This window comes from Mizuhopecten yessoensis, unplaced genomic scaffold (genome assembly GCF_002113885.1).
Source record: "Mizuhopecten yessoensis strain PY_sf001 unplaced genomic scaffold, ASM211388v2 scaffold5875, whole genome shotgun sequence".
NCBI classification, from domain to species: Eukaryota; Metazoa; Mollusca; class Bivalvia; order Pectinida; family Pectinidae; genus Mizuhopecten; species Mizuhopecten yessoensis.
The window spans coordinates 72,017-89,271 of record NW_018406267.1 but is presented as its reverse complement, the minus strand read 5'-3'; the positions used below and the strand labels follow the sequence as shown (position 1 = coordinate 89,271).

Below are 17,255 nucleotides of genomic sequence, written 5' to 3'. Positions count from 1 at the left end.
CTGAAATGCCATGCTGAAGGCACCCTGAGCACAGCATTCTGCCCGGTCACATTATACTGACAACGGGTGAACCAGTTGCCCTTCCCCTAAATGCTGAACGTTTAGCAGGGAATAACGTTATAACTACCATTTTTAAGGACTTTGATATGTCCCAGCCTGGGTACAGAACCCATTGCCTTCCTCACCTGGGCGAACGCTCAATAATAGGCTAAAAGTGAAGAGTTTCCAAGCAATGCTGTAGGAAATCAAAAAGTAGTTAGAAGTAGAAAGAAAGATAAAGATCCCAAATATTGCAATAGTTGCAGCAGATTTATTTTGGTCACTTTTGTGTCCCCAAATAGACTTTTTTCAGGAGGATAACTATATTTGAATCCCTGGTTGAGGTCATTAACACAATAGAAAGCCTTTCATTTAGAAAGATCTAGATATCAAGATTACCACCTCACAGCTATGAAGAAGTGCCCTGGTAACTCAAATATCAAGCGGAGCAGGATGTCACACCATCATAAGGATCTTGTTGTTGAAGAGGAGTAAAAAAGAGAGCAAAAACACAGATCAAACATATTTAATATTATTTATTTCATAAAACAACTACAGTTAGATGTGGTTATCGTCAATATTAAATTGGAGGGAAACAGGAAACAACTGACAATCTCTGACCTATAGGCAGTGAGCAACCAATTTCTCATGAAAATAAAAGTAATTTGCATATTTATAAAGTTTTCTCTCAAAATCAATTTTTGCCATGATACAATCATTCTTGTGCATTAAACAACCTTGTTTACAACATGTAAGTTAGATATTGTGAATCCACTGCAAATTACTTTAAACTCATTTACCCCTGAAGGCACATTTGAACTCTTCCAATTCAAAGGTTGGATTAGTTCATTATGAAACTTCAGGGGTGAATGAGTTAATTTGATAAAGGAAGAAAATTAAAACCTTTGATAATTGCTAACGGTCTAAATGATTGAAATTTTAATTAAAATTCAAAGGCATCAACATTTGAGAAGAGGCAAATGGTTTCAAAAAAAGAAACAGAGAAATCAGAGAATTAAATAAAATATAAATAAAAGTATGGCAAAAATTAATTTAGACAAAACTGAGTACATACATTTTTATTTTTTTGAGAAGTTGGGAGTTTCTGCTTAAATAAAAATAAATCAGAGAATGACTTAAGTGTTAGCCAGCCCTAGCATATGATTTCTGTTTTAATAATAATGTTGTCCAATATTGCACTTAAAGAACTTTTTTCACAAATCTTATTAAACTGAAACATTCATTTTACAAATTAGAAAATCTACCTAATAACCCCATAACTTACATGTCTGGTAAAATTCGATTTTGGTAGAATTGATGACCTTTGCTAATTAAAAAACCAAGTTAAAATCTGTGCGATGTTGGCAAAGTAACAAACGTATACAAATGCTACCGTTACATTTCATTTTACCCAAATAATATTCTCTAAAATCATCAATCTTGACTACTGTATACCGCAAATTTTTCGCCAAGTAAAATTTTTGCCCTATGCCAAGGAAATCCATTTCCCCCAAATGTTTATTTCACCCTACACTTTCGATTACTATGGTTATTATATCGCTCACCACAGTTCGCTGTATTGATAAATTCGCCCATTAATGCACAGGGCTAAAATAAGCGAAATACAAAACTGCGGCGAAAATTTTCCGGTATACTGTTCTTGATAAGACAAGCTTGGCCTTACTTTATTTTGATAGTCTTATGCTAAAACAAAATTTCAGGACGTGGTCACTGCAGATTTCCAGAGTCACATGCACTTTAAGAACTCAGTAGCAGATCCAGAGGCTTAGGGCCGTCTTGTTTCCTTAACCAAATATTTTAATGCGAAGTTACTCTGGTACACTCTCTTGTCAACCTTTTCGTTTTTTGTTTAGGCCCCCACCCATTTCAGATAACCTGGATTCCCTGTTGGATTCTTAAGTCAGATACCAGTTAATAGGATATATGAAATTACATGATACATGCATACAGACTTTCACAGATGTCCAGTGTGAAAAAAAACATTGATTCCTGATCAATTCTATGACATAAAATTAGTAATCGTTTTTTTTTTTTTTATCCAGCAATGTCAATTTACCAATATACATTGTAAAGAACGAATATTTTCAGAAAAAAAATGCAGGTATGACATGAGTTTTTTATACTTAAATGTTTCAACAAAATATTGTACATAAAGTATCAGACAGACCAGGGAAAACCAACCCTGCTATCAACAATGACAAGGAGAAACTCTTCCCTCGTATCAGACAGATACAAAGGAAACAATCCCTCACACATATGTACGATGTAGGGAAACTTCCTTCATATCAATTACGAGACAATTTAAAAGATATAACGAATATAATAGGAATCTACCCAATTGAAAATGTGTGCAAATTGGCTGCGAATTTGTCACTGAAACATGTGGAGAAAATGATAATTGTACTAAGTATGTAAAGAACTACCTATTTCTTAGATATATATATAAAACAAACACTGAAAATAGCACCATCTTGTCCTCTACGATAGCCAGGACTCTAACAACCAGTTCCAGATGGTGGATTTCATATACTCCCTGTTGGAGCACACAAGTACTTTCCTTTATTCTTACAAGTCAATATACATGTAAAGTTTGGTCTCCTTTATTCTTACAAGTCAATATACATGTAAAGTTTGGCCACCTAAACACTAACTCATTCACTCCTGAAGACACATTTGAACTCCTTTAGTTCAAAGGTTGGAAATAGTTCATAATGAAATATCTGGGATGAATGAGTTAAAATGCCTCATATACTGTATAATATAAAGATATCTGGTATTGGGCTCTACTTAAACATTTTCTATGTCATTTCTATTTTGTGAGATGCATTTGTGCATTTTAACTCATACCCCCTTGAAATTTTATAATGAACTATTCCAATCTGTGAATTAGAAGAGTTCAAATGAGTCTTCAGGGGTGAATGAGATAAACTAGGCTTGGCTTTGACAGTCAATTACAAAGTACATGTAATTAAAATGCCTCACAAATAAAAACATTTTTTTCAAATGTTTTTTAAGAATAGGATATAGATATATATATATATATTAATATAATAAATTGTTGAACTCAATTTGTCCAGAATAAATTAATAAAACACAATCATGAAAATGCACTTGTGCAAAAGAGTTTTGAACATGAACTGTCTGATTTCCTTAAATGTTGCCGAAAATCTATGAAAACCTGATGAAAGTGATCTTCAAGAAAACAGTCGAGATTCTCAATCTTTGAAAATCCACCAAACAGACTTGTAATAGAAATCTTGGCTATCCGTCATCTTTTTACGACCTCTACCATAACAACACACATACAAAGACTCAATTTACATACAACCACACACCCAAACAGACACATCTGACCATACCCTCATACAAAGGCCTCGCCCCAGTCACAAGTTAAAGCTATATATGCAATAAAATAACAGATACATTTTGTAAAGTTGCAAACTACAGTAGTAACATGACATGAAAACTTATCAATCTATTACCCATTAAGCACTTTCTTTCTCGACTCAGTTTGTATTAGAATTAATTAGCTTGATGACACATACTATTACATTTTAATGGTCTGTTTAGCTTATCTTATTGATGTAAGCCTGCATTTTACATCATACATGTGAACTTTTTATAGTTATCTCCCTTCTCTGTGTGAAACACTTTTGGTAAGGAGATAGCATATAGCCCGATGACTTTCTGCTTTGTCTGTATATTCTGTCCTTTCGTATTGCAGAGTTATTTGCTCTTGTGAGCAGATATTGATTGTTACGTCATTTGTTAGTGAGAGTAAAGTCATCAATTTTTGAGAAAATGACGTAATTTTCTCACACAAACCAATGGCGTAACAATCAATACCTGCTCACAAGAGAAGATAACTCTGCAATACGCAAAGACAGAATAGCCTGATGATTTTTTGCCTGTCTGTATATATTTTATGTTATACATCAAAACAAGATGGCTAAAATGTGTCGGATATATTTTTATGTCTTTTTGTTATTACCCTAATTAATTTTGATAAAACTGAGCCCCTTTGGAAACTCACATTCATAAAGTGATCCAAATAAAAAGTTTGGAAATATTAAATATCTCTTATTAAAACTGTTCTCAGTTTAAATAGCACTCAATCAAGTGATATACATTAGAGCCTAGTTAATCCAGACATCTATATGTTTCCACCTCAAGTGTCTGGACCATGAAAAGGGAGAATCTGTTTCCCACCAATTAGATAATGGGACCAACCGATCTAATATTGGAGACTTGATTGTATATAAAAGGGTTAAATGTATTTCTATATATAGCGTTGATGTTTTTCTGTTCCATTCAAATTGAAAAAAATACTTGACAAATAAATAGCTCTACCACTGTTTTATATACACTGTGTATTACTGCTTTTTTTGGCACACACTTCGTCTCACAAACTGACTTTTCCACAAACATTTCTGTTGAGATTAATTTGTCTTTCACTTAACGTACATGTCTTGCGTTATAAAAAAAATCTGTTCGCATGACACTTGAATTCCCGATCAATGCTTAATGCGAAATTATGCAAAATATACAGTAAATATACTGTACGAAGAAATAACACAGTTCAAAGTCTGCTTTCCTACACATTAATGCTGAGCCTCACCTATTAAAACACTTCAAATGTTGCCAAATCGGGTATTTGTTATACTTTTCACAGCTAGCAGATGCTGGAATGTTAAACAATAGAACAAGAAAAATATCTTGGGCTATTCCAAAGTCATATGGGAGGGGTGGGAGGCACCTGTATTATAATTATCATATTATGGGTGAAGGGCTTAATCCAGACCTGCCTACCATTCATGATAAATCACTTTTAATATTTGTGTAGTTATCAGTGTTAATCGTTCCATACTTGATCCGGTAGTTAGTACCACCCACTATGTGTGTACTTGGGTGCTTCATCACCACTTTGTGTGTTCTTGGGTGCCACTTCACCACTTTGTGTGTTCTTGGGTGCCACATCACCACTTTGTGTGTTCTTGGGTGCCACATCACCACTTTGTGTGTACATGGGTGCTACATCACCACTATTGTTGTAGATGAAAATAAATGTAGCTAACATGATGCAGACACATGTTGTTGTTGTGCTGATAGTCTAATGGCGAAACAAGGCTGAAGACACAACAATTTGATTGGTGGAGTCTCTGAAAACGTGCCTCCCACGCTCCAATAGTTATTTCTGGAACTGCCCCTACATAATTTTAAAGGGCAATAAACTGAATGATCCATTATTCATATATAGTTTTGAAGATTTCTTGACCACTATAAAGTGTTTGTGCCCCATTTATTTACTTACTGATATAAAATGGGACCTCTTACAAACCAAGATAGCTATGCACTGCCTCTTTATAAAACAGCCACTCTTACACTATATCTTTCTGAAAATTGATCTACTAAATCTACTAATTAATTGTGCTTTGTTGTTGATTAATATGATTAATCAATAATTCAAAATACCAGTAACACACAAGAAAACTGAAAACTGAATGTTTTCAGCAAGATACAATATAGATGATAATACACCTTTTGAAGACTTTCGTTCACGAATGAACATGATATTTAAATAACTATTATAATAACTAGATAGGTTCTGAACACTTGATCCAATACTATTGTTACCTAAAATATTTACCTTAAATTTTATCATTTTCATTTTAATCGACATCAAAGCACAAATATGAAACAGATTTTTTCTAAACGATGATACATGGTATAATAAAATTTCTTTGATTATACAAGGTGAAGATAAATATATGCTTTGACAAGTTTTTCATGAAATACTATTCTGTATTAAGTGTTCCAGTCACCAACAGCCAGAAGTCACTTTTTAGTTCAAAAATATTTTCCGGACACTAAGTCATGCTCTACTTTGTATTTCCAACTCACACGTTCACCCTATTCTTTCATTCTCACTATATAACAATCTTATCACCATCTTCTATTCATACTAAACTGGCCAGTGTATTTATTGACCAATCATGAGCAGATGTGCGTTCCCTGAATCTCATTGGTCAGATAAAAACTGTATTTTTCTTACTTTCAGCCAATCGGATCACAGAAGTGCCCTCCCTCACTTAAAAAAAAAAAGAAATCCATTCTTCAACCATATTTAGTCTTCAAGATAGTAAGGGCAAAAGTTTTCTCCAGAAGATCTATTACAAATCAATTATTTAGATCGTGACTTTATATAGAAGAAAAATATACCATTGATTAGATTGTTTTTTTTTATTGGAGTTTTTATCCAGGGAACTTCCACCACTCAGATCGGAGAGTTCAACCTAATCAAGCATCTTAATGACAAAGATACAATGGCACTGGACCCGATCTGGCTGACCATCATGGTTACACGATCCACAGCTGGTAATGCCACGCTATCCACCGAGTGGACACATAACGAAGACACAAATATCCACTGAGTTGATACAAGGCAAAGTCACGCTATCCACTGAGTTGATACAAGGCAAAGTTACGCTATCCACTGCATGATATTGTGTTAGGCTATCCACTTCAACAAACAACTTCGGAAAGTAAAACTTTCATTATGTTGAAAAGAACATCTTGGGTGGACTAGTGCGAGAACTTCATAATAAATACCTAGTGTGACCACCATGTCGGAGTTCATTTCACAAACTTCTACGGAAACAAGGTCATTTCCTTTTGATAAATCCTACAAAATCTATTTATAGCCTTCCGCCATGAGTCATGCATTTTGAAATTGAGCATTTTTACATGCTGCATCGTTCGTATGTCACATGACAAAATGGGCCAACAAATAATGGCGAAGTGAATGAAAATGAATATCAAGAAGGGAGAACCAGTCCCTAACCAACTTGAAATACAGTGTGTGATAATGACAAGCAGCCGATGAGAACAGATGTCATGTCATGTAGCGCTTCTTGTGGTCGGATAAGATTTCTGAGACTGCCACCAGCTTCCTCAGAGAAGTCTGAAAAGACAATTAAAGCAACCATCACAATTACCTCAAACACATTGGGATTAAATTCAAAATTAAAGAATGTGCATTATAGCTAAGAGAAAGTTTCAACAAATGTCTTGATGAACTGGGCTACATTCGCGTATCTGGTTGAAATGGTCAAACTGGTTGAACCTGTGAAGAGATCAACAGGCACAGTTGGCTGACCTCAGGAATATTCGGCACGTGTAGACTGGGGGTTCCAGACGTACCTGACCAAACTAAAATGCAGATTATTGCTAGTTTGCGTTATTTCTTTCTAAAACAATGTCAAGCCACGTACATGTAGTTTTTAAGATATTTTATGTAATTCAGTAGACGGATAAAAGAAGGGCATAATATTCTTGATACATTGTTTTTTATTATCCAAAACTGTGCATTTTTAGCTCTGTCCAAGTGCGTTCGTTTATCATTGAACATTTCTGCGCCGCCTGTACCGTTTCAACCAGGATACGCGAATGTAACCTAGCTTTATGATTGCACAACTATGCTGTGTAAAGTGCTGCATACTAAGTTAAGAATTATGCTACCTTATCTAAGAAGTCTTATGTTCCAAACTGAACAAGGTATTCAGTATAGCAGTGTTTTTATTACATAAAAAGTTCTTTAACAGGCCCAATAACTTCAACATAATCACTTGCTGATTTTTCTGAGTTCCACTATTCCGTCTTTGCGTATTACAGAGTTATCTTCTCTTGGGAGCAGGTATTGATTGTTACGTCATTGGTTTGTGTGAGAAAATTACGTTGGTTTCTCAAAAATTGATGATGTTACTCTCACAAACAAGTGATGTAACAATCAATACCTGCTCCCAGGAGAAGATAACTCTGCAATACGCAAAGACTGAATATGCGAGGCAGAGATGAGATTTGTTGCTTGTGAAAATATCACTTCATATTAAGGTTTTCACTTTATGCTGGACTAGTGGTAATTCTAGTACTGTATAACACAAAATGTTTGTGGGTACTTTCCTTCGTGGTTTGAAGCCATTCAGATCGTTTCGTGGTACAAACTTTCATATTAACAAACATTAGACACGTGTATCATTCAAATTCGTTATGTTTATTTTTGTGGTTCAATAACAACCACGAAAACCACAAATATTTATACACAATGAAGATTTCATGTTATACAGTATCAGAAAAAAAGTCTACGCTCTATATATCTGGAAGTTCTTTCACAGTCCTGACCCCTTCAGTATACTGACCTTTGACTCGCTAAGTTTCCTGAGTTCTATCAGATGTGAGGCACAGATCTGATGAATTGTGGCAAGATTTCTGGCCACGTCGTTGATGTTCACCTGAAGTCGACTCGTGTCCACTTCCGACATATTCTGTGTAATATACAACAACAATGGCTTATAAACAAATGTCTTCAACGCATGTGCTAAGAACGTTATCCTTAAAATTCCATTTCAAAGCAACAGTGATTTGACTGATAAACATACGATACTTATCAGACACCCAGGCCAACCAATTATCAGATTCGTACACCCAGGCCAACCAATTATCAGATTCTGCACCCAGGCCAACCAATTATCAGATTCGTACACCCAGGCCAACCAATTATCAGATTCGTACAAGTGCTTACCATTAACATACTTACAATTCCTTATCTGAATGTGCCAGCAACATGTATTCTTATGAATTTTCAGGTAAAACAATAACCTTTCTGATGGCTTAAAAAAAACGTTTTATAATAACAATAATAAAAATTTGAGGTTCTTATTTACCACTTGATCACAATCTAGTTTGTAGGTCGTCTCAAAGCGTTTCACAAATTATTATCCGTGGTTATAGGGCCTTTGCAACCAGCCAATATCTTTCTTAACTCCTTGGGGAACATACAGCCGGAGCTGCCATTACGGCGCTAACAGCTAGCATTCAACAATTCTAACACTGCCCAACCAAGTACTCATTTACAGCTGAGTAGACTGGAACAAGTGGAGTAAAGTATCTTGTTCAAAGATGCAACACAGTGCCGTGCCGTGACTCGAACCCGCAACCCTTCGGTCATGAGCCCGGCATCCTACCACTACACTACCGTGCCTCTGTACGTTTTAACCTTTGCAGTAACACTTTAATATATCGTATACCGATATACAGGAAATTTCAGTGTTCGCTTTCCATACACTTCATATACGACCTTCTCTGATCTATGTCTATGTCTTCCCAAGTCAATATAGGTCACGGTATTGGAAGCTTTACATCTGAAGTAGGTGTGATCATTGCAGGAAACATTTCTTCAAGTTTATCATATACACATTTCCAAGTAATGTGCTGATAGCTGGAGTTGACGTGCACATGCACTGTTACACATTGTTTACCTCCTAAACATTGAAATGTCCAATACCCAATACGGAAATGACGACACAAAAATATGTGTATTACAAAGGGTGGAAAGTCCTTAACAGAAAAATAAATCTCCCACAAAAGTTGATATGATTTACAGTAAGGAATATCCAGTGTTGTGTAGGAGGAGGTACTTACTGATAATTCATCATCGCTCAACAGAAAAATAAATCTCTCACAAAAGTTGATATGATTTACAGTAAGGAACATACAGTGTTGTGTACGAGGAGGTACTTACTGATAATTCATCATCGCTCAACAGAAAAATAAATCTCTCACAAAAGTTAATATGAGTTACAGTAAGGAACATCCAGTGTTGTGCAGGAGGAGGTACTTACTGATAATTCGTCCAGGAACACCACCATCCTCTCCTTGTTTCTTTTGATAAAAGGATTGATGACTTCCATGAAGGATTCCTACAATATTATCATTATTATTAATGCTTGACGGCTCATCAACACAGGATAGGTCGACGTCATTAGGGCCAACAAATGGTCGGGGGGAAAAGGCAAAGCAAAATGAAAACATCAAACAAAATTAAATGTAAAAAGACAAACGTCAATTTGAATATTGAAAGTGGCTATGTGATCACTCAAATTTTATTCAAAAGACCAACAGCTTTCAGATAGCTCAAAATTGAAGAGACAGTTATGTTTTCAAAAAGAGATTTAAGACATGTAATGTTATTATAGAAATTTTCTCAAGTTGACTTAAAGTCGACACAATCTAATAAGTGTTTTACTGTAAATGATTCCCGACATGCTATACATTGAGGCTGGACATCACATTTAAGTAAATAACAATGGGTAATGTATGAATGACCAATCCGGAGACGGGCAAGGACAACCTCGTCTCGGTGCCTCTCTCTGTAGCTAGGATGCCATTCAACGATTTTAGGTATAATAGAATGTAATAACACAAGACAACACGGACCAATAAAAGAATTGTAGGAGATAGCAAGGACGTGAAGTAGACATAGAATGATGGGAATGGATAAACAGCTATCTCAAACAAGTGGCCCATTGGCCTGTATTGCTCATCTGTTTTTCAATGGTGTTGGTATACATATCTTATATCTATTGCCTTTAATGTGCGTCAAAGTCAAATATTACAGAAACTGACAACTAGCAAGGTAACACTACAGGATAATTATTCTGTATCATTTTTGATGGTTGTTGGAAGATTGTTTGAATAAATGAATAAATAACCTTTCACAGTTGCATAGTCAACAGGGCATTTGATGGACACACAATTATAGGTACATTTTCTAAACATAAACGAGTTTGTTTCACACCCAGTTTTTCATTAATATTAACGGCCATTGTTTTCCTGCAATGACTCTGTAAACTGATTAATATGAGGTTAAAGCAAGGAAAATCACTTTGATGTTGTATTCACAATGAAAATTTTAGAAAGTGATTTATTACACCATTATCAGATAAACACACAAAACAGTCTGCTCGCCTCACCTCTGGGTAACCTGATATGCTTTTAAACTACCAGTCATAGTTCCCAAGACCTACCTTTGCACCAAACTCTACAAGATTGGCTAAGTTTTGAAGTGCTTTGGCGACAAGTTTAAGCGTCCTGGAGGCCATTTCTGTAGGAGTTTCTATGAAAAAAATGCAAACAAACAGGAAGTTATCGTATGTGAACAATGTAAAATTGTACCTGAAATATGACTAAAACTCTGGCAACAGTAGTTCTAAAGAGGAAGGTTTTCAAACTTTCATATCCATCATTTATTGTTTGTGTTGAGCTTGTATATCTCTGGACAATGTATACATAATGGGACAATCTGTTTTGTATCAATGATGATTTGCCCAGTGGCAAACAGTGACCAACCTATCCAGTCAAGAAACATTTAATATCTAAATAACCTGGCAACCACACTTCAACATTGCAAATCTATGTATTGCCATGTTTACATAAAACAAGAATTACACGTAATAAGATGTCTCGCCTGTCCCTGCTTTGATCATAAGATTCACATGAAACACACAGCTAAACGCAAAAACTTAACATTGATGAAGATGCTGTGAAAATCACTGGACCGCGAAATATAGACCGCATTCAGCAACTGATGCATGGATTGAGGTGAAGTATATAAGACGAATGAATGGTTGGTCTAGCACTTATACTTTTGAGAAACAAGAGCTAAACCCAAAAACTTAAGGTTGACGCAGCAGCTGGAAAAGTAACACCTAAGTCCCGCATCCTTGCTGATTTTTTTTTATGGAAATATTACGGAAATTGTCCTGACTTAAAGTTCTATATAGCATGTGATAGAAATTTCTTACCTGATATAAGATTGAAGGACTTTGGGTTGATGATCGCAGGACAGAGCAAACGCAAGAATATAAACCCACTGTGAATACAAAACAGTAATGTTGCTAAATTAAACACACCTTTGTAGTGGAAAGTTTTTCTTTTAACAAATTAATATCTAACACATTTCTGACAAACTGAATTAAACTTCCCTGTGTAAAATGTTTTAACAACTTATGAGAACATGTAAATAATAAGAACCTCACACAGTCCCTTACAGTTACTGATTTAGAAATAACATATTCACAAGGATGATTTTTTTTTTCTCCAACAGTTTTAGAGTTTATGTATTGTTTGTGTTAATTCTGATAGTAATATAGTAGTACTGAATGCTCATATACATGCTCTGGACAATAATTAAGGATCCTTGTTCAACTGCAAAAAAAAGCAACCACGCATCAAAACAGTTTTTCTTCCTCAGCATGATAATAGTACAGGTTTGATAAATCATTTCTGAACAGAAAAGCATACCTTGCGGAACTTAATATGAAAATATTGACAACAACAGCAACAGTCTTCTGAATGTAACAATTTAGACCAGGATTCGAACCCTGAACTTCAGATTGTTATACTATTACTCCCACTGAGCTAACTGGTCAGCAGAAGTGCTTTGGCCAAACCCTGCTACAGTTATAGCATTATAGAGTTGGTCAAACTCTGTTACAGTTATACCATTATAGAGATGGCCAAACTCTGTTACAGTTATACCATTATAGAGATGGTCAAACTCTGTTACAGTTATACCATTATAGAGTTGGTTAAACTCTGCTATAGTTATACCATTATAGAGTTGGCCAAACTCTGTTAAACTCTACTATAGTTATAGCATTATAGAGTTGGCCAAACTCTGTTACAGTTACACCATTATAGAGTTGGCCAAACTCTGTTACAGTTATGCCATTATAGAGTTGGCCAAACTCTGTTACAGTTACACCATTATAGAGTTGGCCAAACTCTGCTACAGTTATAGCATTATAGAGTTGGCCAAACTCTGTTACATTTATACCATTATAGAGTTGGGCAAACTCTGTTACAGATATACCATTATAGAGTTGGACAAACTCTGATACAGTTATACCATTATAGAGTTGGCCAAACTCTACTACAGTTATACCATTATAGAGTTGGCCAAACTATGATACAGTTCCACCATTATAGAGTTGGTCAAACCCTGCTACAGTTATACCATTATAGAGTTGGCCAAACTCTGCTACAGTTATACCATTATAGAGTTGGTCACACTCTGCTATAGTTATACCATTATAGAGTTGGCCAAACTCTGATACAGTTATGCCATTATAGAGTTGGCCAAACTCTGTTACAGTTACACCATTATAGAGTTGGCCAAACTCTGCTACAGTTATACCATTATAGAGTTGGTCACACTCTGCTATAGTTATACCATTATAGAGTTGGCCAAACTCTACTACAGTTATACCATTATAGAGTTGGCCAAACTATGATACAGTTCCACCATTATAGAGTTGGTCAAACCCTGCTACAGTTATACCATTATAGAGTTGGTCAAACTCTGCTATAGTTATACCATTATAGAGTTGGCCAAACTCTGCTACAGTTATAGCATTATAGAGTTGGCCAAACGCTGTTACAGTTATACCATTATAGAGTTGGCCAAACTCTACTACAGTTATACCATTATAGAGTTGGCCAAACTCTGATACAGTTATACCATTATAGAGTTGGTCAAACTCTGATACAGTTACTCCATTATAGAGTTGGCCAAACTCTGATACAGTTATACCATTATAAAGTTGGTCAAACTCTGATACAGTTATACCATTATAGAGTTGGCCAAACCCTGCTACAGTTATACCATTATAGAGATGGCCAAACTCTGTTACAGTTATACCATTATAGAGATGGTCAAACTCTGTTACAGTTATACCATTATAGAGTTAGTCAAACTCTGCTATAGTTATACCATTATAGAGTTGGCCAAACTCTACTACAGTTATACCATTATAGAGTTGGCCAAACTATGATACAGTTCCACCATTATAGAGTTGGTCAAACCCTGCTACAGTTATACCATTATAGAGTTGGCCAAACTATGATACAGTTCCACCATTATAGAGTTGGTCAAACCCTGCTACAGTTATACCATTATAGAGTTGGTCAAACTCTGATACAGTTACTCCATTATAGAGTTGGCCAAACTCTGATACAGTTACACCATTATAGAATTGGTCAAACCCTGCTACAGTTATACCATTATAGAGTTGGTCAAACTCTGCTATAGTTATACCATTATAGAGTTGGTCAAACTCTGCTACAGTTATAGCATTATAGAGTTGGCCAAACTCTGTTACAGTTATACCATTATAGAGTTAGTCAAACTCTGCTATAGTTATACCATTATAGAGTTGGCCAAACTCTGATACAGTTACACCATTATAGAGTTGGTCAAACCCTGCTACAGTTATACCATTATAGAGTTGGCCAAACTCTGATACAGTTACACCATTATAGAGTTGGTCAAACCCTGCTACAGTTATACCATTATAGAGTTGGCCAAACTCTGTTACAGTTACACCATTATAGAGTTGGCCAAACTCTGCTACAGTTATACCATTATAGAGTTGGCCAAACTCTGCTACAGTTATACCATTATAGAGATGGCCAAACTCTACTATAGTTATACCATAATAGAGTTGGCCAAACTCTGTTACAGTTATACCATTATAGAGTTGGCCAGACTCTACTATAGTTATACCATTATAGAGTTGGCCAAACTCTGCTACAGTTATACCATTATAGAGATGGCCAAACTCTACTGTAGTTATACCATTATAGAGTTGGCCAAACTCTGCTACAGTTATACCATTATAGAGATGGCAAAACTCTACTATAGTTATACCATTATAGAGTTGGCCAAACTCTGTTACAGTTATACCATTATAGAGATGGCCAGACTCTGTTACAGTTATACCATTATAGAGTTGGCCAGACTCTGCTACAGTTATACCATTATAGAGATGGCCAAACTCTACTATAGTTATACCATTATAGAGTTGGCCAAACTCTGTTACAGTTATACCATTATAGAGTTGGCCAAACTCTACTACAGTTATACCATTATAGAGTTGGCCAGACTCTGCTACAGTTATACCATTATAGAGTTGGTCAAACTCTGCTACAGTTATACCATTATAAAGTTGGCCAAACTCCACTATAGTTATACCATTATAGAGATGGCCAAACTCTGCTTTAGTTATACCATTATAGAGTTGGCCAAACTCTGTTACAGTTATACCATTATAGAGATGGCCAGACTCTGCTACAATTATACCATTATAGAGTTGGCCAAACTCCACTACAGTTATACCATTATAGAGTTGGCCAAACTCTGCTACAGTTATACCATTATAAAAATGGCCAAACTCCACTATAGTTATACCATTATAGAGATGGCCAAACTCTGCTTTAGTTACACCATTATAGAGTTGGCCAAACTCTGTTACAGTTATACCATTATAGAGATGGCCAAACTCTGCTACAGTTATACCATTATAGAGTTAAGGGGAAGTTTTTGTATATACGAAAAACTACAGTGCAGTCGGACAGAGATCTTTATCTCTAAACCTGATCCATATCAAATTCTGCTTTAGAAGGAAGTTTATTGTTACCTGACAACCTGCGTTCACATACTCTCATCGTTACCTGACAACCCGCGTTCTCACACTCTCATCGTTTATCCACTTGGCTGCCACACTTCTTTGTAAACAGCCACATATAAATCTAAGTACCCTGAAATGCAAAAACAAATCAGCATATAGAAACTGTCATAAATCAACTTCAGGATGCTAAACAGACATAAATCAACTTCAGCACACAGATACAGACTGATATAACAGAACTTCAGCATCTAAAACAGACACATGTGTAAACCTCGGTTTAAAACTCTAAAACAGACACATGTGTAAACCTCGGTTTAAAACTCTAAAACAGACACATGTGTAAACCTCAGTTTAAAACTCTAAAACAGACACATGTGTAAACCTCGGTTTAAAACTCTAAAACAGATACATTTATAAACCCCAGTTTAAAACTCTAAAACAGACACATGTATAAACCTCAGTTTAAAACTCTAAAACAGACACATGTAAAAACCTCAGTTTAATACTCTAAAACAGACACAGGTATAAACCTCAGTTTAATACTCTAAAACAGACACATGTATAAACCTTAGTTTAAAACTCTAAAACAGACACATGTATAAACCTTAGTTTAAAACTCTATAACAGATACATTTATAAACCCCAGTTTAAAACAATCACATTGACAAAAATAAAGGGGTTCTATAAGGGTTTAGGGTATGGCCACTTACTTCGAAACACTTTAAACACCCTTTGTAATGAAGCTGTGGGGTTTTCAAAATCTAGATGCAGGTGATGACAAATAAATCATGCAGCTTATTGTGCTACTTCTCTCGATTACTGTGTGTAATGACAGGACAATGTGAGATTTCAGAAATATTTTCTGTAATGAAAGCTTCTTGTTTCCCAAGATTTGTCAATTTCATGTTGTAAGGTTACTACCTAAGTGTGTGAGATCGGAAAGATTGGATTTGTTCTGAAAAATAAAGTGTATGGGTAACAACATAAACTTCTAGAACGAGGTGAGGCTTGGCTAAGACTGTCATGGACTGACAGGTCCTTCAGATTTTACCAGAATTGTTTTCCATTTTAAAGAGGATTCTGCATAAAATAACTAAAAGACACGTCTAACAATACTTACACAGGACAGCTGCCTATAGCTTTGATTATCGACTCTGTGACATCGTTAAGGTGATAGAGGAAGTTGTCCCTGTTGGCCGCTATGTCGGCTCCACTTTCTAATAGCGTGGGGTTCAACTACAACAAACCACATATACATGAAAAACTTATATATCAAAACGGCATTGAACTCGGAATAAAAACAGTGCACTTATTTATATAAAGGATCTTTTTTCATAAGGCGTTATGTTAAAATCTTTAAAAAAAAAAACACTTGGTTAGTAACTGGTGGTATAAAGAAAAAATATTCTATAAATATTCAGAATTTCTTCCAAGTTGAAGTGCCAATCTTTGCAGTTCTGAATACAAACGATCAGATTTTGACACAACACAACATTTACACTAAACCCCAACATGAAAAGAATGGCTTAACCCCCAAAAAACATCTACACTAAACATTAAGTGAGAAAGCAGTGGCTCATAAACAACACTTTTCTTAGTTTTGAAGGATGAAACAAACAGAGGTTTCCATCCTATATACAGTAAACACTTTCAACAACTGAAAAAACAAGGGTCTTTATCAGGAAATCATGAATAAGCTGACTATTTGTGGAGTGCATCAGCCTATAGATCCTAAGTCTCTAGTTCCTAAGTCTCTAGTGCATCAGCTTATAGATTCTAAGTCTCTAGTTCCTAAGTCTCTAGTGCATCAGCATATAGATTCTAAGTCTCTAGTGCATCAGCATAAAGATTCTAAGTCTCTAGTTCCTAAGTCTCTAGTGCATCAGCATA

General features: G+C 35.5%; 1 protein-coding gene across 1 annotated transcript in view; it reads right to left on the bottom strand.

The window, feature by feature from the left end:
• Positions 1-6,285: 6,285 nt before the first annotated feature.
• The window catches only part of LOC110451183 (ras GTPase-activating protein 1-like), a 27,658-nt gene continuing 16,688 nt past the window's right edge, over positions 6,286-17,255 (bottom strand). The window contains exons 18-24 of the mRNA XM_021499056.1: positions 16,486-16,601; positions 15,409-15,495; positions 11,700-11,767; positions 10,923-11,011; positions 9,738-9,815; positions 8,256-8,381; positions 6,286-7,021 (exon numbers count right to left, since the gene is read on the bottom strand). Coding sequence (XP_021354731.1) covers positions 6,953-7,021; positions 8,256-8,381; positions 9,738-9,815; positions 10,923-11,011; positions 11,700-11,767; positions 15,409-15,495; positions 16,486-16,601 — 633 coding nt within the window. The 3' untranslated portion in view covers positions 6,286-6,952. The remainder of the gene's footprint in view (positions 7,022-8,255; positions 8,382-9,737; positions 9,816-10,922; positions 11,012-11,699; positions 11,768-15,408; positions 15,496-16,485; positions 16,602-17,255) is intronic.